The sequence below is a fragment of the Pipra filicauda genome, unplaced genomic scaffold, assembly GCF_003945595.2.
Source record: "Pipra filicauda isolate LSUMZ 115617 unplaced genomic scaffold, ASM394559v2 scaffold193_size2426894_pilon, whole genome shotgun sequence".
Lineage (NCBI taxonomy): Eukaryota > Metazoa > Chordata > Aves > Passeriformes > Pipridae > Pipra > Pipra filicauda.
The window spans coordinates 2,228,664-2,249,391 of NW_024104302.1; the positions used below are offsets into that span (position 1 = coordinate 2,228,664).

Below are 20,728 nucleotides of genomic sequence, written 5' to 3' on the forward strand. Positions count from 1 at the left end.
AGTGAGATGTTAAACCTTACCCAAGCCCCAGAAGCCCAGCCGTGGGCTGGATTGCCTGAGATAGCTGCACAAAAATACTGTTCAGCAAATAATTCTTGGCACAAACAAGAAATTTGGTAAATGCCCTGGGAGAAGGAAACACCCTGATGGTGACACCCAGTGTCAAACGTATAAATATGGAGAGCTGGGGATGAAGGTTTGCAGTCCTGAGGCTTATCGGGCTGTGCAGCTAAATTTGGGTTGTGGTTTGACTCTCGCCTGCTGTCGCCATGAGCTGTGGCACCAAGTCCTCGAGCAGCACCATTAGAATTAGCAGTGGAGGTGGAGGAGGTGGTGGTGGCGGTGGTGGAAGATGTGGTGGTGGAGGTGGTGGAGGGAGCAGGTCTGGAGGATACTCCTCAGTGTCCACTAGAAAATACACCTCCTCTGGAGGTGGCGGGGGCTTTTCTGGGAGAAGCTTTGGAGGAGGAGGAGGCTCCAGGAGCAGCTATGGAGGGGGCTTCAGCAGCGGCAGCTGCGGGAGGATCAGCCGCAGCAGCTACAGCGGCAGGATAAGCGGTGGTGGGTACGGAGGAGGAGTGAGCTGTGGAAGCATTGGAGGAGGATTTGGGTCAGGAGGAGGCGGATTTGGGGGAATAGGAGGTTGTTATGGAGGTGGTGGATACAGTGGAGGTGGTGGATACAGTGGAGGTGGTGGATACAGTGGAGGTGGTGGGTATAGTGGAGGTGGATTCAGTGGCTTTGGGGGCAGCGGGGGCTTCGGTGGTGGTGGCAGCTATGGTGGAGGAGGTTTTGGTGGGATAGGGTTCGGGGAGGACTCTGGATTGCTCTCCACGAACGAGAAGCTGACCATGCAGAACCTCAACGATCGCCTGGCTTCTTACATGGATAAAGTGCGACGCTTGGAGGAAGAAAATGCTCAACTGGAGCGGCTGATCAGGGAGTGGTACCAAAGTCAAGGTCCCTCTCAGGGCAGGGACTACAGCCAATATTACAGGACAATTGAAGAGCTGCAAAACCAGGTATGATGTACTTTGACTATCTCTGGAATGGCACTTGCTCCTGCAGCAGAAGGTCCCGGTTTGGGGTGATATTTGCCCTCCCGTGCTTTGGCCAGGAAGCAGAGCTGTGTGGGGACCGAGCCTGGCTGCCAGTTTTCCTCTGTGTGTTCTGGCACAGGTGTATTTGGTGCAGGTGGCATCGCTGGGGGCAGTGGCAGATCAGCACCAGTGTCCCCATCACGGGGCCTGTCTCGTGCTCCCTTCCCCACTGGGCTGCTGCTTGCTCGCTCCTCACCCTCAGGAACAGCAGATGTAATCATTGCTTGGCTTGTGCTACTGCTGCCATAGTCATTGGCTATTTTTGTGAATACACAGGACAAGCAGCAGGTGCAGTTAGCCCCATTCCAGCCCTCAGCCACTGAACAGTCCCATATCTCCTGCATGAATATGGCTGTTGCCAAAAGCAATGGCAATTTTGCTTTCCCACTGGTTTTGAATATGAGTTTATTTAGTTATTCTTTCTGACAAGGTAATTTTAATGGCTATTTGTAAACCAAAATTGACAGTAAAGGCACTTTCTTCTATCTGGAAGCAATAAACTCTTCTCTCAGTAGCTCCTGCAGCACTAGTCAGGTCTGACATCACCACAAAGCTGTTCTGCAAGGTGTTTGTGCACAGGAGTTCCTTCTCTGTGTGTGTCAGACTGAAAAGACAACTGTGGAGTAACACCTGCCCTCTCCCTTTCAGATTGTTGGTGCAAATGTGGACCTGAACAGGATGCTTCTTGACATGGACAACACCAGAATGACTGTGGATGACTTCAGAATGAAGTGAGTGGTTCCCTTCCTGGCTCATTCCATCCTGCCTCCTTTTACCCCCATGGGTTCCCACTGCCAGTTAATCTTTGTAGAGGCTGGAGCCTCTTGGCTCCAATGTCAGAATACGGAATTGTTGGGAAAAGCATTCTGAGAAGGATTGCTTTGGGTTTTCACTATTGGTTTTATCCAGACAAGTTCTTGAAGGACTCCAATCTAAGTTTCTCCATCCTTGCATACTGATTTTAAGTATAATCCTCATGGAATAAATCTCACATAGAGAAACTGTACTGAAATCAAACAAACCTACTGGAGACAGAAAGAGAATTATGTCCTTTCTTTTAAGGATTGACAAATGGGATTAGAGACCAGAGATGTAGGATGGGAACTGCCCATACTGGAGGTACCAAACAAAGAGGTCTGGCAGCACCTTTACTCTCTGTCTTGTCTGTTGTTCAGGTATGAGACTGAGTACAGTCTCCACCAGAGTGTGGCAAGTGATATCAATGGATTACGCCCATTTTTGGATCAGCTGACTCTAGCCAGATCTGACTTGGAGTCACAGTTTGAATCCCTAAAAGAGGAACTGATCTTCCTGAGGCAGAATCATGAAGAGGTAAGTTTCTCCACACTTAGTAAGCACTGACAACACAACACTCAGAGAACTTCCCGTGGATTTTTCCACCAGCAGTAACCAGGTTTTGGCCACTGGTTTTGATCATCCAACTTGACACAACCTGGCTTTGATTCTGAGGAGTGTGTAGTGTCCACAGCTGCCCACAGCTGATGTAATGAGACACATGGGTCAATGCTAGGCAAAATGAGAACTGAGGAATGAGTGACTTTCAGTACAAAGTAAACTCTGGTTGCTGAAGTCATGGAAGAAAAATTGGATAGAATATATTGAGGAGTCAAAAGAAAGTATTTATACTTTCTGCAGTGAGATTTCCCACGGAGGAGAAAAGATTCCCACAAAGAGCACCCTGAACAGAATTCCTTATGAGCCTCTGGAGGACACTTCAGGGGCACTGTGAAGTGTCACAGTGCCTGGCTGTGGGCACTGGAGCCTCAGGAATGGCCGAACTGTTCCATGGCAAGGGCAGACAGGCCCCCTTTGCAGGAGCCATGGGCTGTGTGAGGATCTGTGTCCCTCTCCTTCCCCTTATTTGAAACGACACCATTTCTCCTTAACCCTCACCCTTTGAGAACCTCATGGGCTCCTGTGTTTTTTTTCCAGGAAATGAAAGGACTGCGAACACAGTCTGGTGGGGATGTGAGTGTGGAGGTCAACGCCACTCCCGGCATTAACCTGATGGAGAAGCTGAATGAAATGCGCTGCGAGTACGAGAGGCTCATTGAGAACAACCGCAAGGAGGTGGAGAGCTGGTATGAAACCAAGGTAAAGCACGGGAGGTTTGAATATTGAGTCGTTCACAAAGCACTGGACCTCTCCACATCCAGCAGGCAAAAAGTGTTATTTAAGGGACATTAAATGACTTTAAGCAGTTTCCTGTAACAGGTCAGTCCTGGAGTATCAGGTTATGTGGTAAAGCACACAGAGCCTCTGTCTTCCAGCAGCCAGGAGAATTACACAGGGTGTTGGCACAGTGGTTTGAGGGAAGCAAAGAGTCTGCATTGTGTCTTTATTCTTATTAATTGCTTTCTCAGTGCTTTTGTGATAACCATACCATCCCTTCTTGTTATCAAAAATGCCTCAATTTTGTATGTGCGTTTTTCAGATGGAAGAAGTTAATCAACAAGTCCACTCAAGTGGCCAGGAGATACAATCAAGCAACCAGCAGATCTCTGAGCTGAGACGTGAATATCAGAGCCTGGAGATTGAGCTGCAGTCGCAGATCAGCATGGTAAGGAAAGGCACTTGCTCCACCTGTTACAGTGTGTATGTGGGAAGAAGGGTTACACCCAGCAGGGTAAATCCATCTGAGGAGAATGGGATACTGGGTAACTAATCTGCAAAGACACACTTTTTTCTGGTTTGTGAAGATCTCCTGTTTTTTCCCACCAACGCCGCATTTTGTTTGGCCCTTGCAGGTCGACTCTTTGCAGTCCAACCTGGAGGACACGGAACGTCGCTATAACATGCAGCTGCAGCAGATCCAGTGCATGATCAGCCCTTTGGAGGAGGAGCTGGCCAGCATCCGCTGCGAGATGGAGAGCCAGAACGAGGAGTACAAGATGCTGCTGGGCATCAAGACCCGCCTGGAGCAGGAGATCCAGCAGTACCGGGTGCTGCTGGAGGAGGGGCAGCAGGACCTTGTGTATGTACTCTGAGAGAGCACAGCACTGTCATCAGTCACAGGCAGTAAACAAACAGTGGGGATTTGCAGATCAGATTTGGTGCTGAAATGGGGCTGATGCAGCTGCTCTTGGCCAATCGCCTCCCGGGCTTGAGGGGTTTCATTCTGTTCAGAACATAACTCATGTGAGGAAAAATCAGTGAGAAATTCTGAACTACCGATTTGGGTCTGGGCAGGGAAACCCCCACACAGAGCCTTCCCTTTACCCTGGTTCCAGGGTAGCCAGGAGCTGAACGGGCAGGAGTCACTTTGGAAAAGACCGTAAGGAAAGAAAATGACCATAGTTTTCCAAACTTTCATAAAAGTCTCTGGAAGTTCAGGCTGATTCAGCTTCCTTTCTGCAGTGCCTGAAAGAGCAGCTAAAGCTTCATTCTCTGCTTTCCAATTTCGAGCCATACACTGATAAAGCAGCAGTGCCAAATATTTCAAGAAGTCCCCTGGCAGAACATGGGAAAAACAAAAGCTCTTGAATTCAAGCTGACATTGAAAGAGAGGCTGATTTTTTGGCACTGCCTCAGTTGTTTTGCTGCTGTGCTGGGCTCTAACCAGAGGTACAGCCCAGAGCAGTGCCAGCTCCTGGGCAGCAGCTGTACCTCGATTGCCTTCAGAGATCAAAATGCTTTTGATTAACTTTTTTTTTCCCCTTCTTTCTCTCTCTTTGCAGAATCCCTTCAGGAGGAATTGGAGGAGGCATGGGAGGTGGTAGAATAGGAGGTGGTGGCTATTCTGGAGGAGGAAGAGGAGGAGGTGGTAGCATAAGTGGTGGATATGGTGGTGGTGGCAGTGGAATGGGAGGAGGAATCGGGGGAGGAAGTGGTGGAGGAGGAATCGGAGGAGGAAGTGGTGGAGGAGGAATCGGAGGAGGAAGTGGAGGAATAGGAGGAGGAAGTGGAGGAATAGGAGGGGGAAGCGGAGGTGGATGCAGTAGCATTGGAGGAGGAGGAGGAGGAGGAAGAGCCTCAGGAGGCATCAGCAGTTCCCACTCCTACTCTTCATCTTCCCAGTCCCAGTCCTGCAGGAGTGGTGGTGAAAGCCAAGGTGAGAACTGTGGTTTGGGCATACTGTCCTCTCAGTCCCACCCTGACTCATTTATGCACTCATTTATACCAGAGCCAAACAGTACTGAGGACAAACTAAAGTCTCCGAGAAGTGTGAGATCCACTGTTGTTAGCAATTCTTTCCTCTTTGTGTGCAAAGTCCATCTCTGTTCCATTTTGTGGGTGACATCAGCTGACCCTGTAGTTTAATAACCCCAGCTGGTTTTCTTCATCCCTCTCATTCTTTGCAGACCCTCATAAATCTCACGGCCTTTGTGCCATACTGGAGTTTTCCTTTGTGCTTTTGGAATGCTTCTGGTCGCTCCCACACAATCCTCATGTCTGGGGGACACTGGTGGCTCAGTGCCAGCACTGATGTTCACACTTGCTTTGCCCCTAAACAGGCTATGGAAGAAAATCTTTTGACTAAGAACATACACCAAGGATTCTCCAGTGCAAGACCCTTCAAACAGAAACGCCCGAATCCACTGCATTCCCCGTGCTCCCGAGGAAGGAAGATGCTCTGAGCAGTTCCTGGGAGTTGCAGATGCCACCTCTCCCCTGCCCTGCATGCTCTGTGCTGCTTCTGCCTGCGATGCTCCACGGCCCCGGTCACTGGCAACTGCAACTGCTGCTTCACAGACCCAACCTGGCCGGTACTCGGGTTGTTCTGAATCAGGAAAATGTCTCTAATAAAATTTCATTTCTGTCTGATGCAACCAGAATCCTGTGTGGGGTTTTTCTTCCACTCTGTAGGGTGAAAACACTTAAAAAAGAAAACACAAAGCCATGCCAAGACATGCCTCCAGGCAGGGAGGTTGATGATACACTCCAGTAGCTGATAATGATATTTAGAGTTAAAGCACAATTTCTGAGCAGTCAGGGCAGATCAGAATCTTCTTGGAGCAACTTGGGCTGTGCTTTTGTTTTTAAATAATGTGCCAGATACTCTCGTGAGCTGAGCTCTGAGACCCAACAGACAAATATCAGCCCAGAATGGGATAACAGAGCTAAGGGTGAACACAACTGCACAACCGCAGCCAGAGAGGGGAAGGAGCTTATTTCTTCTCCTGTAATGCGGAATCTCTTCCTAGAATGTTCCCAGGTTGAACCCATCCTGCCTTTCTGTGGATAACCTGATTTTGAGGTGGCAGTTCACAGCAGGCCCCACCAGCTCCTTGTGCTTCCCTTCACAGCCCAGTGACTCGTCTGCAGGAGCCGCAGAGCCGATGTTTAACACGCAGCTGGAAACCTGAGGGTTTGTTTCCATGCAAGGCTTTGCTCAGCTTCCCAGCAGCCTGATTAGTAAAGGTGGAAAAAGCAGTTCACTGCACATCCCCTATTGCACAGGCAGTGGAAAAAAGTACACAAGTGTTTCTGACTCTGCTGGGTGGTGCATGTTCTGTCATGGTTGCAAAACACCCTTCACTGTAACAAGCTCAGGTAATGATTATATTTTGTCAGATCTAATCTTTGGCACTTTTCATCAAAAATTATTTTTTCACCATATTATATAATTCAGGGACTTATTCTGAGAAATGACTATTTTAACATGGTTATGAAAATGCACCAAGTCAAATATTTCTCCTCTCAATTTCCTCTGAGTCCATTTAAAACACTTTAAAAAAAAATTAGGAGCTCTTTGATAGGAAAAGATTTAGTATGTTTTCCCTCACACAATACTACTTTTGAGGCTGTCACCTGGTTTTCTTCAAGAAGAAAAAGGACTGTGATTCCCATCCTGCACATTCAGAGAAAGCTGAATGCCAGCAGGACCTTCATCAATACAAGCAGTGACAAGAGAGTGAAAAATTCACAGTGAAGTTCTCCTCTAAAACAGACATGGGAATGCAGTTTTAAAAGGTTTTATTTCAGGGAATTAAAGAAGATTTCTAAATAGCTAATGCATATTTGAAATAAATCAAGAATGAAGACTCCCTTGGTCATTGCGATCACAGGAGGATGACCAAAGCTGAACTACTGAGTTTCACCACACAGAAAGCTGAAGGAGGCAGACAACAAGGCACAGCCTTTTTTAGCTCCCATTGACAGACTGACAAAGCTGGGAGATATTCTATTTTTCAACAAAATATCCAACAAGGAGCCACCCACATAAAATTATAGTGCAGCTTGATGTGAATCAACACAGACATACTTGCACTGAATGGTAATGCCTTTTACTTACCTCAGACTAGATTCCCTTAGCACATCATTTTTTGGCACAAGCACTGGGGCTGGCAAAGCCCATGGGAAGCTGGACTGCCTGGCAGGTGACACCCACCCAGCCAGGTATAAAGAGCCACCGGCGAGGACGCCCCACTGCACTTGCCTTCCCTGTCTCTCGCTGTGCACAGCTTTGCTTCTGGGGCTGGATATCTGATCCCTTCCACCATGAGCTGCAGCATCAAGAGAACATCCAGCACCTCATGCCGGAGTGGAGGAGGAGGAGGAGGAGGTGGCTGTGGAGGCAGCAGTGGCCGGAGCTCCTCGGTGTCCTGCCGGCGCTACGCCTCCTCCGTGGTCGGCGGGGGCAGCTACGGCGGGGCAGCGTGCGGGGGCTACGGGGGCGGCCTGAGCGGGGCCGGCCTGGCCGGGGGCTACGGGGGGGGCTTTTCGGGGGGCTTCTGCATGGGGGGGGACCTGCTCCTGGGCGGCAATGAGAAGGTCACCATGCAGAACCTCAACGACCGCCTGGCCAGTTACCTGGACAAGGTGCGAAGGCTGGAGGAGGAGAACGCTCAGTTCGAGCACCACATCCGCGAGTGGTACAGGAAACAAGCTCCCAGCGTTTCCAAGGACTACAGCTCCTACTACCAGACCATTGAACAACTCCAGAATCAGGTAGGATGGCCCCAGCTAGCGTGGCTCCATTGCCCACATGCTCTTCTCTCCTGTGAGGTCTTCCTCCTCCCTCCTTCCTCTTTCCTGAAATCCCACACTGTGCAGGTGGGTCAAACCAGCCATGGGTGGTTTCCAGTGTTTCCCTCTGCTCCCACCCGGTTCAGCTGGATGGAGTGCAAAGCCACAGCACCTGGATGGCAGGATGTGGGCTCCCTTTGTCCCTGCACACTCCTACAGACACCAGGTGGAGGACTGAGGTCTTGCCTTATGATAGGTTTACATGGTACCAAGAAAATAGAATAATGGACCAGGAGGAAGCATGATACAGGGAAAGGGCTGAACACACTCCCTGGGACACACAGGGAACTGTCTCTAACTGGAGAGGAGGAAGTAAAGAGCAGGGATTTGGGAGGATGTGTGATAGCACAAGTTTCCTTGAAAAGTAAATTTGGAGCATCACCCTCGCACATGGTCCCTGCATTAATGCAGGAAGCAATTCCAAGACCCACAACAAAACCCCGCCAAAGCTTTGGGTCTTCTTTCTACCTTCCGGTTTTGCAGATCATTTCTGCCACTGTGGACAACAACAGGCTGCTGCTGGACATCGACAACAGCAAGATGACTGCCGAGGACTTCCGAATGAAGTGAGTACCTCCCTGTGAACCTCGTGTGCCTGTCCAATCCTGCTCAGCATCTCAGGAGACAAGGCAGCAATGCCCTGGGTGGTGTTACTGACTCCTCCAGTGTTACTGGGATACTGGCCTTGGAAGGATGTGTGCTAGTGACTGTCAGCATCTCATTTACCCATTTCTCTGACTCTCTTGTGTGACACAGGTATGAGAATGAGCTGGTCATCCGTCAGACCGTGGAGGCTGACATCAATGGCTTGAGAAATCTCATGGATGACCTGACTCTGGTTAGATCTTCCCTGGAATCCGAGCTGGAGTCCTTGAAGGATGAGCTGATTGCCCTGAAGAGAAACCATGAGGAGGTACAATCCAGTGACAAACAGCACAGCCAAGGCACCACCCTTGGATTCTTCAGCTTCCCACCCTCACACATGGAGTCAATTCCATCTTAGGCCAAGGGATTGTCGCTCCTTTTTTACCTTGGTACTGCTTTGCCCACAGTCTCCAGCACAAGAAATGACCTCTGTGTGCTCTTGTGTCTCTGTCTGGACTCCCTGCAGGAAATGAGGCAGCTCCAGTCTCAGACTGGTGGGGATGTGAGTGTGGAGGTCAATGCTGCCCCTGGAGAGGACTTGACAAAGATCCTGAATGACCTGAGAAGTGAATACGAGCAGATCATCGACAAGAACCGCAGGGAGGTGGAGCAGTGGTATGAAGTCAAGGTAGGTGGCAATGCCCAGAGAGGAGTCCCCTCCGGTGGCACAGCCCAGGCCCGCGGGCACCGGGACAGGATGAAAGGGAGAGGGTCCCTGCAGAGCTGAGCTCTCCCTCAGCAAACCTGCTCCCCCAGGGGATGCTGTGGCTCAGAAGGTGTCCCTGGCTTTGCCCCCGCAGATCGAAGAAGTCAATCGCCAGGTCACCTCCAGCAGCCAGGACATGCAGAGCAGCAGCCACCAGCTCACGGAGCTGCGGCGCGAGATGCAGAACCTGGAGATCGAGCTGCAGGCGCAGCTCAGCACGGTACGTGGGCAGGGGCTGGGCCTGCCCTGCTGGGGCTGGGCACGGAGCACCACAGCTCCCCTCCTCAACTCCTGTCTTTGCCCTTCCAGAAAAACTCTCTGGAGAACTCCTTGGCAGAAACCGAGACTCGCTACGGCTGCCTGCTGCAACAGATCCAGGCGCAGATCCACTCTGTGGAGGAGGAGCTGGCCAGCATCCGCTGTGAGATGGAGGGTCAGAGCCAGGAGTACAAGATGCTGCTGGGCATCAAGACCCGCCTGGAGCAGGAGATCCAGCAGTACCGGGCACTGCTGCAGGAGGGGCAGCAGGACCTTGTGTATGTATTCCATATTGTAGCAAGGGAATAGCAAGGAATCCTTGTGTACTTATTTGCCAACAGAGACTTCTTGTCCCTGGAGCATCAACATCTTTTTTGACTGAATATCCGGTGTTACTGGGTTTTTCTGAATTGATTACTCTCCTTTTGCAGTGCCTCCCAAGGTGCTTTCCAAGGAGGTGGAAAATCCTCCCAGTCATATTCTGCTTCCTACTCCCATTCCCAGTGTGGGGACATGGCAGGTAAGACAACGCTTTGTAAGGATGTGGTTATTAGTGGGTTACATCTGCCCCAATGGCTGCAATGTAGTTTGTAAGAAAAAAGATTTGTAGTTTGGGCTGGGCAAGATTCCCAGATCCATTAACCTGGGAGTGAGAGAACCTCAGTACTCTGTCACAGAGGAATCAAGCATTAAAATACAGCAAGTTTTGCCCTTCCCTCTACCTAATTATAAAATATAGACCATAAACTTTACGAGATGGGTTATGCTTTTTTGCTCATCGGAATAATAAAAAAATACAGTTCTGAGAAAGTGCTCAGGGCGCTGCTGGCACGGAGCCTCTGCCCCTGTGCTGCTGACACAGTGTCAGGTGTGAGGATTCCCTCAGCAGGAATGCTCAGATTTCCTCTCAAGGCGATGATTTGCTCGGTGTTCACACAGGGCAGTCGAGAGTGTGTTAGAGCAGCGGCAGCGACCCCGACAGCGTCCAGCGAGAGACGGAGCCCGGCACTTGTGCAGCACGGCCGGGGCAGCGGGAAGGGCTCGGGACCGGAGCCTGCTCACCTGCCCCAGCCCCCCGTCCCCCGCCCTGCAGTGCTTGGCTTACTCATCTTGTCTGTGGCAACTGCTTCTTTGTTTAAGGGCTCACACTCTGCTCGAAACTCTTCTCTAATAAACCTTTACTTCCGCAACGCAAATCACAACCACGTGTCTGAGAAAGTGAATTCAGCCAACCCGGGGTGGGTCCTCCCCCAGCTCACCCCTCAAACACGGGCTGCGCAGTGGTTCTGGGTGACTCAATCCCGGGACAATCCATTTTGCACTAAGGAAATGGTCACGGTGCTGAGATGAAATCTCCAAGCAAAGGGAAATGTCAGGAATTGTGAGCGTGGCTGTGTGAGGTGTGACAGATTCCAGGCTCTGCCTGAGGGAACTGCCAGGTGACACTGTCAGAACTCTGCTCAAAAGCAGGAGGTATAAGGCTGAATGAATGATGTGAGTGAAAGGAGGAAGAAAATACCAACGCTGGGGAACTCAGAAGATTCTTTAATTAACTGTTAATGTACTAAACTGTGTTCAATGGTACTATTGTGACAGATATCTGAGTCCATCAGTCTCATCCCAGCTGGAGTCCTATGGGAAGGTGTGACTCAGGAGAGGTCGTTCCAGTATGTAGGGGCTTCCTCACAAGTATTTCTACACCTCTGACTGTGCAGACAATCACATATTGCTGCCTTCTGTTGGGAAATACAGACAACAATGCAAGGGGCCTGTTTCCTTTAGTGTCATGCACCAAAAACATTCCTATATTTTATGATAGAAATTTCAATTTCAATACTGATTTAATACCAAGAACACAATTTCTGTCAGTACACGCAGCTGGCTGATATTCTGCCTTCAGCAGAATTTTATTTGCTGAAGGTATTTTCTATATTTTACTGCTTAAAAAGATAAAATGCGCAATAGAAGTAGAGATGAGACAGCAATACTAAATTAAGGTAGCTCTTTTACACGCATTTTGCTTTCTGAAGATCACAGTGAAGGCCCTTTTCAATCTACGACTGATGCCCAGAGTCAGCCGGGTGTCACTCCCTTACAGGCGCCTGTTGGTCCCCTCTGTGACTAAACCTGCTCTTGAGTATTTCTTGCTTTATCTCAGATGGAGGGTACAGGTCTGTTAGGGCAATGAAATGAAAGATTCTCTCATCACAACCAACTTAAAAGAACATGATTTGGTTTAGGTCTTCTTTCAGTAACCACATGCCTTGGCTCTGCCAGACAGCACCGGGACTGCAGCCTGCAGTGAGTGTCCACAGAGACACTTCTACTCATTGAGTAGTCAGTTTGAAAAACTGACTTTTATCAGTCCAACAACAGGAATTTTTGTGAATAAAAGCCTGACTACAATGAATAAAAAGCTCATTTCAGGTTTTAACAGTATATAAAGTGATGTAAAGCAAATGCAAATATGACTTTGGTCTCCAAAGGCTGCCAGAACTCACTCAAGTCTCAGCTGTACTTCCTGTACCAAAGCTGGTGAGGGACACATCTCTTTTGAGGCAGGATTATGTAGCCTTGAACTACAGTTCATGTGTATAAGTAAGCACTGAACGTTAATGCATACAGGTAAGGTCTCATGTGACAGGAGTCACATAAGAGAAAAGTGAGCCCAGAATGTGGGTCCGTGGAAACCATTCAGCTCTGGATGAACTGAAGAAACACATCCCTGAGCAATGCTGCAGGGAGAGGGGTGATGGATGAGGAAAGCACAGATGGAGTTCCTGATGAAACTCCTGGGAGTAGCACTCCTCTTCCCAAGACCACAGTTGACTCATTTGCTGTAAAACAATTAATTACCAGTAATTGTTTCTGAGGTTGTCCTCTCCCTCTCGTGTGACTGAAGACACACATCCAGTAATGCATCACAGCTTCTGGGGAAACCACAGACTGCTTTTAGTTCTTTTGCCAGTTCAGAGTATCTGCTTGTGGCTCCACATCCAATTTCACCAGTGAGTAAACAGCACCGGGAAAGGATCCACAGCACTCCCACTTCAACCAAACTTCTGACTTACAGAGGTCCATGGGGTGCATTGTGAGCCAAAGGCCTGCCAGGGGAAGATGTGATTTCAAAGCTCTCACAGCCCCTCTGGAGGGCTGAGGAGCCCCAACACCTTCTACAGCAGAATGTCTGAGCTGCCTTTGCCCTTGCAGGGACTGTGGGAGGACCTGAACAGCCCCGGCTCTTTTGGCTGGTGACGTAAATCAGTGTGTCCAAACTGACTCACAACAGCCAACTCCAGCCAAGAGCCGTGTCCACAGGATGGTGACAAGAAATGCACAGGGAGACAAGGAAATGCCCCCGAGTTACAGAACAGAAGGTCTGAAGTTTAAGTGTTTGGGATGCAGCTGCAGCAATAAGGATGGTTAGATCAGCTGTTTGAAACGAGAAGAGAGGGACAGAGGGACAGAGAAAAGGCTCCTGGTGATGGTATGAAATTACAGCATTGGGAAATGTCAGGAATTGTTGGGTCGGGTGTTGTGATGAAACGGTGCCGAGAAGGAGATACAAAGTCAACACCTCTGGCACTAAGGCCAGTCAGCAATAAATATCTCATAGGGGAGAATAAAAGTGCATTTCAACAATCTAATGAGGAAAATATGACTAAGGAATCACACCCTGTGAGAAAATAATTTTTATTTTTTAATAATGATGACTCAGTCGCAATAACATATGCAAAGCAACTGGTTCTGACGTGCAGATAATTAGAGAGATACCAATAAAACAACAATCATAATTATGCAGATCAAAGGATTACATTATCTGTGATCCAGGGTGGTGGAGTGTCAAGAAAGAGGGCGAATGGCTTTCCATGATTCTTCAGCCGGCCATGACACACGTTAGTAACTTTCATGGGTCTCATAAACGCTGTGGTAGGAGAGAAAATGCTGCTGGAGCCACAAGTGCAGGGGGTGTGTAACACTGTAAATGGAGAAACCACTTGGAGAACTCTTCCCAAGAAGGGTTCATCACATCCTGCCCCCTTACGGGAACGGTGCAGTTGTGCAGCACCGAGGGACAAAAGACTCAAGGTAAGGGGGGTCTAGAGGGTCACCACAGCTGCCTCTGTTACACAAGGATAAAATGCCCACCATCAACTGACCAAGGTCAATTTTGAAACTCTTTCTCTCCTCCACCCAAAGCTCCTGCAAGAGAAGCACCTCCAGACCCTTCTGCCTTCTGTAGGTAAAAAGCTCCTCTTAGTTTTCAGGCCAGACTCACTCAAATCCAGACTGTGCCCTTTCCTATGTGGACAACAGGACTGTCCTGGATTTCAAATGGCCCCGGTACCTCCTTCCTCAAGAGCTGGCTGATAATCATCTCAGCCTCCACCTGGCCAAGATGAATCCTTTCCTCTCCCAGCACACAGCCAGTAAAGCCCTATAGATTTTACACACCTATTTCAGTTTAAAGTAGTCTCTGAGTGATGGGAAATTTGCACAAAATGTTAAAAAATCACAGTTTTAAAATGACATCATCGAATGCCCATCGCTGTGCGTGAGACAGGAGGGTTTCCCAGAAATGGCACCACCCGAGTCTGGTGAGAACACAAAGAGCATTGCTGCTTCTAAGGTCACTCTACTGTGATTTACCACCGAGTACCCTGAGAGACAGTACCCATGCTGAGTTCTCCTTTGGAGGGAAGGACCAAAATTCTTAGAGATTTTGTCTCCAGAACTGGCAGTTCAACAGGAAAACTGGAACCAGCCTCACGCACAGGGTGCCTGAGTTCATTCTTCTCCAACTCTGACATTAAAGCAGAGTAACCAGGTGGTGCTTTCACCACCTGTTTTGAGGACAAAAAAATTACTCCAAAGAACAAAGAACAACTATTAAAATGAGTCTCACTCATTAAGTAGCCAGCAACAATCTATCTGCAACAAAATCTAACTCACAGCCACCCACCCGAAATTGCAGTGCAGGCTTGGTGAATCAGCATGCAAACACAGTACCTGGGGGGAGGGCTGACCCAAGCCCCAAAAGAAATTCCCCTTAGCACATCACTTCCAGTGTGAGCACTGGGGCTGGCAAAGCCCATGGGAAGCTGGACTGCCTGGCAGGTGACACCCACCCAGCCAGGTATAAAGAGCCACCGGCGAGGACGCCCCACTGCACTTGCCTTCCCTGTCTCTCGCTGTGCACAGCTTTGCTTCTGGGGCTGGATATCTGATCCCTTCCACCATGAGCTGCAGCATCAAGAGAACATCCAGCACCTCATGCCGGAGCGGAGGAGGAGGAGGAGGAGGTGGCTGTGGAGGCAGCAGTGGCCGGAGCTCCTCGGTGTCCTGCCGGCGCTACGCCTCCTCCGTGGTCGGCGGGGGCAGCTACGGCGGGGCAGCGTGCGGGGGCTACGGGGGCGGCCTGAGCGGGGCCGGCCTGGCCGGGGGCTATGGGGGGGGCTTTTCGGGGGGCTTCTGCATGGGGGGGGACCTGCTCCTGGGCGGCAATGAGAAGGTCACCATGCAGAACCTCAACGACCGCCTGGCCAGTTACCTGGACAAGGTGCGAAGGCTGGAGGAGGAGAATGCTCAGTTCGAGCACCACATCCGCGAGTGGTACAGGAAACAAGCTCCCAGCGTTTCCAAGGACTACAGCTCCTACTACCAGACCATTGAACAACTCCAGAATCAGGTAGGATGGCCCCAGCTAGCGTGGCTCCATCACCACATGCTCTTCTCTCCTGTGAGGTCTTCCTCCTTCCTCTGTCCTCCTCCCTCTTTCCCCTGGCCCTGGGCTCCACCCCCTGCGGGATGGCCGTTCTGGTGGTACTGCAGAAACAAACCCACTGAGCTGCACCTCCCATCCCTTGGGTGAGCAAACCCCCACAGCACCCACAGGCAAAAGGGACGTGCTCCAGAAGCCCCAGGGAGCTCCAGCAGCCACAGACGCGCTGGCACACGGAAATCCCACGCTGTGCAGGTGTCTCCAAAGCAGTCGTGGGTGGTTTCCAGTGCTTTCCTCTGCTCCCACCCGGTTCAGCTGGATGGAGTGCAAAGCCACAGCACCTGGATGGCAGGATGTGAGCTCCCTTTGTCCCTGCACACTCCTACAGACAGCAAGTAGAGGACCAAGGTCTTCCCTCACAATCATCTTTTTTCATAATGAGATGAGTTACAGCATTAGGGGCAAAGCCTACACTGCCTCCTATACCCAGAGTGCAGAACCCACTTGGGGTGGGTGATCTCCCAGCATAACTGTTCTTCTGTTCTTTCCCCCATCAATATACTCTTTCATCAGAATGTTTGCAAAGCCAAAATCTTCACACACTAGACCCTGTCATAGAGCATTTCAACAACGTTCTGCCACCCCTGCATTGGTGCAGGAAACAATTCCGAGACCCACAACAACACCCTGCCAAAGCTCTGGGTCTTCTTTTTTCTTGTCCTGGAAATCTAGGACACAGAAAGATTTCTCTCCACCCTCCTCTTCTGCAGATCATTTCTGCCACTGTGGACAATAACAAAATGATCCTGGACATCGACAACAGCAAGATGACTGCTGAGGACTTCCGAATGAAGTGAGTACCCGCCTGTGAACCCTGACTCTCTCATGCTGTGAATTTTACGAGACTTGTGAATGGAGGTGCTGGTGCCCTGTCCAAATGATCGAGCATTGCAGTGGAACGAATGTGTAATGCTTCTCTTTCCTTTGGTGCAGGTATGAGAATGAGCTGGTCATCCGTCAGACCGTGGAGGGTGACATCAATGGCTTGAGAAACATCCTGGATGATCTCACTAGGACTCGGTCTTCCCTGGAATCCGAGCTGGAGACCTTGAAGGATGAGCTGATTGCCCTGAAGAGAAACCATGAGGAGGTACGATCCAGTGACAAACAGCACAGCCAAGGCACCACCCTTGGATTCTTCAGCTTCCCACCCTCACACATGGAGTCAATTCCATCTTAGGCCAAGGGACTGTCGCTCCTTTTTTACCTTGATACTGCTTTGCCCACAGTCTCCAGCACAAGAAATGACCTCTGTGTGCTCTTGTGTCTCTGTCTGGACTCCCTGCAGGAAATGAGGCAGCTCCAGTCTCAGACTGGTGGGGATGTGAGTGTGGAGGTCAATGCTGCCCCTGGAGAGGACTTGACAAAGATCCTGAATGACCTGAGAAGTGAATACGAGCAGGTCATCGACAAGAACCGCAGGGAGGTGGAGCAGTGGTATGAAGTCAAGGTAGGTGGCAATGCCCAGAGAGGAGTCCCCTCCGGTGGCACAGCCCAGGCCCGCGGGCACCGGGACAGGATGAAAGGGAGAGGCTCCCTGCAGAGCTGAGCTCTCCCTCAGCAAACCTGCTCCCCCAGGGGATGCTGTGGCTCAGAAGGTGTCCCTGGCTTTGCCCCCGCAGATCGAAGAAGTCAATCGCCAGGTCACCTCCAGCAGCCAGGACATGCAGAGCAGCAGCCACCAGCTCACGGAGCTGCGGCGCGAGATGCAGAACCTGGAGATCGAGCTGCAGGCGCAGCTCAGCACGGTACGTGGGCAGGGGCTGGGCCTGCCCTGCTGGGGCTGGGCACGGAGCACCACAGCTCCCCTCCTCAACTCCTGTCTTTGCCCTTCCAGAAAAACTCTTTGGAGAACTCCTTGGCAGAAACCGAGACTCGCTACGGCTGCCTGCTGCAACAGATCCAGGCGCAGATCCACTCTGTGGAGGAGGAGCTGGCCAGCATCCGCTGTGAGATGGAGGGTCAGAGCCAGGAGTACAAGATGCTGCTGGGCATCAAGACCCGCCTGGAGCAGGAGATCCAGCAGTACCGGGCACTGCTGCAGGAGGGGCAGCAGGACCTTGTGTACGTACTCTGTTTGCAAATAAGGGCACAAACTCGATCACAGGCTTTTCTCTCTTAGCACTCATGGAAGACAGAGCAGAATCTTTTACTTGTCTGTAGCTGAAACCTAAATTCAGCAGCTTCTTTTTCACAGCATCTGCACTGAAATGTATCTATCAGAAACTTCATAAGCACATCAAACTCCAAGGGAAACACAAAGCAGATTGTTACTGACAGGTTTTGAGTTAATCAGTTCCTCTTGACCTGTTTGTGTGGAGTGAATTCTGTGAGAGGAATCACCGTGCCAAACCAAACTGTAATGAAGTTCCTGCTGTCAGCAGGCAAGTAAGAACAGCTGGAGTGGGAGAGTACAAGAATTATGCTGCAAGAGTGTTTTGCTTTTATAATTTTCTAGGAAAATACAGCTGGAGGGAAGGAAATAAAAAAAAAAAGAATTATTTGTGAGGTCCAGAAAAAGCCAAGCTGTTACACACACTGCATGTGATGTCAGTATGTATTTATTTTTCCCTTTCTTAAAACTCCTTTCCTTTCACAGATCATGTCAAGGAGGGGGAATGTCCTCCCATTCTCATTCTTCTACTTCCTACTGTCATGGTCAATCTAGTGACAAGGCAGGTAAGAAACATCTTCCAAAGAGGATCCAAACCCATCCTGTTCCCATGTCTTTCACATTTTGTGTTTCATCCCTTTTCCTGTTAATACCAACCTTGTCCTATGACTTCCACATCTGCAATTGCAGCAGGGATTAAACCATTCGCAATCAAAGCTCTTCATTTCAATGTGGTTTGGCTCCAGTTCCAGACACAGGCTGATCTCCTTTCCCATGCTTTTGCTCACATAAATAGAAATATCAGTGCTGCAAGAGACTCTTGATTTCCCCGTCAGAGCAATCAATTCTTCTTTCTTTCCACAGGGCAGTCCAGAGTGTGTTAAGATACAACCGGTGTGTTGGGTTTCCCTGACCCACTCAGTGCCATGGGAGCAGCCCGGCCCACAACAATTCCTGGGCTTCTCCTCAGATGATCTCCTTCTCCCTTTCCATGCCGTCCATCACTGCAATCGCTGTGCCTACACACACATTCCTGCAGTGCACTCCCTGCTCTGCTGCATGACAATGCCTCCAATAAAGCTTTACCTTTCTGCAATGCAAAGAAAACTGTGTCCAACCGTCTGTTTGGTTCATTAATATTGTATTTACGTTTAGGTGAAACGAGAGAGATAAACCTTCACAGAAAAATTAAGGTTGGGTGAATTATGTGCTATGACCCCAAAGAAATGTGTGAACCCTGACTCAGTTGATGTCTGGATAAAATCCTGGAGATGAATCCACATTAAACTCAAGAGTGACACCTATGGGGAAGAGAAAGGGGGGGGGAACCCCTTTTTCATGGCGTATGTTCCAAGGGCTGTGCGAGTAGTTCAGTAGTTCAGCAGCTCAACTGAAAAATCAGGATCAATTACAAAATTTAATTAAAATTTTGTCAAATCAAAACCACTTTCCTTTGAGTCACTGAACAAGAAATCAATCCCATCCAGGCAGCCCTCTCCCAGCTTCTAGATGAGAGCTCTGTCTAATCTTGTTCGATAAAGCAAAAGGTCAGATCAGGAAATGAGTGAGGCTTATGAAAGAAGTTCTCCTACTAACTTAATGTTCAGTTGTTGGGATTATTCCTCCTGCTATGTTGGAAAATCTGGGCTCAGGACTTTTATTTGCTAGTTCCATATGAAGGAGTGTGCTTCCTTATTCCATAAGGCCATTCCCAGCTCCATGGCCGTGCAAGCTCTGGGTGGAGGATGGCAGAGTGCAGGCAAGGTTCAAACTTCCTAACCAAAACCATGCTCATGTTATTTGGGCTCAAGAGAGAAAGGTGAAATATTTCAGTCATTTCAGACTTACAGATTACATTTCAGTGTTTGGTTTGCAGGGCTGAGGAAGCTGCTGAACAGGGCTGGTCACATAGCAGAGGAGTGGCTCCACTGCCACCCTGTCCCAGACCCAGGTGGGTCTCACAAAGCTCGTTGTTCCCTGAACAGCTCCTAATTCACCAACATTTCCTATCCTGTCACACAGCTGTGCACTTGCACTTCGGTCTGCAAAGAGATCTGGGTCAGGCAAAACATCTTAGATTCGGATAACAGGGTAATTCTTAGTTTAAAAGGCATCAAACTGTTCCATGTTACAATCCAAAGCCGAATTCTCAGCACGGTAGAAAAGAGATGAGTCAGAGAAACTATTTCCTTGGGAAACAAAGGAGGTTTGTAAAGTCAAAGCAGAAATACCTGTCCCTGGAGTCATGACAGGGCTCTCCTGCTCCTGTGCCAGTAACAGACTCTGCTCTGCCTTCCGCTCCCTTTTACTTCTCCTATCAGCCAGTGCTGACCACCCCAAACCCCTCAGCATTAGGCAGCTACAATGGCCTTTGGGATCAAACACCTTCTTCAACCACAGTTTAACTAGGAAGAATGTTTGTGACCCCAGAAAGGAGTCAACTGTGTTCTAGGCTGTCTGTTGGGAACGCTCTCGAGTCTCCCGCTTCCCTTCTGCTCCTTTGTAGGTGGGGCACGCTGGCAGTGTCCATACAGGCAATGCTGTGGTTGAGCCCAGTTCTGCTCCACTGCTGTGTCCCAGGAACCACAGAAATAGGTCCCACAGCTCCGTACCACGGACAGGATTTATCCGTAGGTGACGGGCAGCGTGTCCGTCTGGGTCGGCTCACACGGCATCCTCTGGTGGCAATTCAGGAAATATACACTAGGATTTGTGACAGAAGCTGTTCTAAACAGTCTCCAAATTAAATTCCGGCCTCAACCCGAAGACACGGTTTGGCCAAGGAAAGAACAGCTTAAAAACCAGTAAAATCGGCAGGTTTGTATTTTCATTTCGCTCGGGAGGAGGGTGAATCCAAAGGCGCTGTGTTTGACGGCCGGGCCTGCAGGGGGAGCTCGGAGCCGCTCCCGCTTCCCAAGGCCCCAAATGCCGGGATCGTGGCTTTGGGAGGGTTCGAGAGGCTCAGTTCTGGCTTCCCCCTGGATCAGGACGTACCTGCAGGATTAAGACCCACAGCACATGTTTCTTTTTGCAAAGGCAGCTCTTAGGTATGGACAGGTACGACAGCCCACTGCAGCTCCCGGTGCCTTTGTGCACACTCCTGCCGGGCCATGGCACTCCTGGCCACAAGGAAA

The 20,728-nt window shown here is 49.8% G+C and overlaps 3 protein-coding genes across 6 annotated transcripts; all 3 read left to right on the forward strand.

Annotated features, from left to right (window-relative positions):
• Positions 1 to 269: 269 nt before the first annotated feature.
• LOC114001239 (keratin, type I cytoskeletal 10-like) lies at positions 270 to 5,896 on the forward strand. 4 transcript variants are annotated; one of them, XM_027746272.2, is made up of 10 exons: positions 270 to 675; positions 709 to 1,022; positions 1,749 to 1,831; positions 2,276 to 2,432; positions 3,054 to 3,215; positions 3,556 to 3,681; positions 3,869 to 4,095; positions 4,799 to 4,950; positions 4,984 to 5,172; positions 5,576 to 5,896. In XM_027746272.2, exons 1-10 carry the CDS (start codon positions 270 to 272, stop codon positions 5,599 to 5,601), a joined length of 1,842 nt encoding a protein of 613 aa, XP_027602073.1. In that variant the 3' UTR covers positions 5,602 to 5,896. The 4 variants fall into 4 exon arrangements, with proteins under 4 accessions (XP_027602073.1, XP_027602057.1, XP_027602065.1 ...); XM_027746256.2 differs by having other exon boundaries at positions 270 to 654; positions 4,799 to 5,172; XM_027746264.2 differs by having other exon boundaries at positions 270 to 642; positions 4,799 to 5,172.
• Positions 5,897 to 7,475: 1,579 nt separating this feature from the next.
• LOC114001324 (keratin, type I cytoskeletal 14-like) lies at positions 7,476 to 10,658 on the forward strand. Its single transcript, XM_027746391.2, has 8 exons — positions 7,476 to 8,012; positions 8,574 to 8,656; positions 8,847 to 9,003; positions 9,202 to 9,363; positions 9,536 to 9,661; positions 9,751 to 9,977; positions 10,131 to 10,219; positions 10,639 to 10,658. The coding sequence occupies exons 1-8, from the start codon at positions 7,563 to 7,565 to the stop codon at positions 10,656 to 10,658; spliced, it is 1,314 nt and encodes a 437-aa protein (XP_027602192.2). The 5' UTR covers positions 7,476 to 7,562.
• A 4,183-nt stretch (positions 10,659 to 14,841) lies between these two features.
• LOC114001329 (keratin, type I cytoskeletal 16-like) lies at positions 14,842 to 18,478 on the forward strand. The gene is made up of 8 exons (XM_027746405.2): positions 14,842 to 15,388; positions 16,192 to 16,274; positions 16,415 to 16,571; positions 16,770 to 16,931; positions 17,104 to 17,229; positions 17,319 to 17,545; positions 18,081 to 18,160; positions 18,459 to 18,478. Exons 1-8 carry the CDS (start codon positions 14,939 to 14,941, stop codon positions 18,476 to 18,478), a joined length of 1,305 nt encoding a protein of 434 aa, XP_027602206.1. The 5' UTR covers positions 14,842 to 14,938.
• Positions 18,479 to 20,728: the final 2,250 nt, after the last annotated feature.

Excerpts from the sequence above, each read along its gene's own strand:
- LOC114001324 (XM_027746391.2), top strand. The coding sequence starts at position 7,563 with ATGAGCTGCAGCATCAAGAGAACATCCAGCACCTCATGCCGGAGTGGA. Across the intron at positions 8,657-8,846 it reads GCCGAGGACTTCCGAATGAA|GTATGAGAATGAGCTGGTCA; the intron begins GTGAGTACCTCC and ends TGTGTGACACAG. Across the intron at positions 9,978-10,130 it reads GAGGGGCAGCAGGACCTTGT|TGCCTCCCAAGGTGCTTTCC; the intron begins GTATGTATTCCA and ends CTCCTTTTGCAG.
- LOC114001239 (XM_027746256.2), top strand. The coding sequence starts at position 270 with ATGAGCTGTGGCACCAAGTCCTCGAGCAGCACCATTAGAATTAGCAGT. Across the intron at positions 1,023-1,748 it reads TTGAAGAGCTGCAAAACCAG|ATTGTTGGTGCAAATGTGGA; the intron begins GTATGATGTACT and ends TCTCCCTTTCAG. Across the intron at positions 3,216-3,555 it reads AGAGCTGGTATGAAACCAAG|ATGGAAGAAGTTAATCAACA; the intron begins GTAAAGCACGGG and ends TGCGTTTTTCAG.
- LOC114001329 (XM_027746405.2), top strand. The coding sequence starts at position 14,939 with ATGAGCTGCAGCATCAAGAGAACATCCAGCACCTCATGCCGGAGCGGA. Across the intron at positions 16,572-16,769 it reads TGAAGAGAAACCATGAGGAG|GAAATGAGGCAGCTCCAGTC; the intron begins GTACGATCCAGT and ends GACTCCCTGCAG. Across the intron at positions 17,546-18,080 it reads GAGGGGCAGCAGGACCTTGT|ATCATGTCAAGGAGGGGGAA; the intron begins GTACGTACTCTG and ends TTCCTTTCACAG.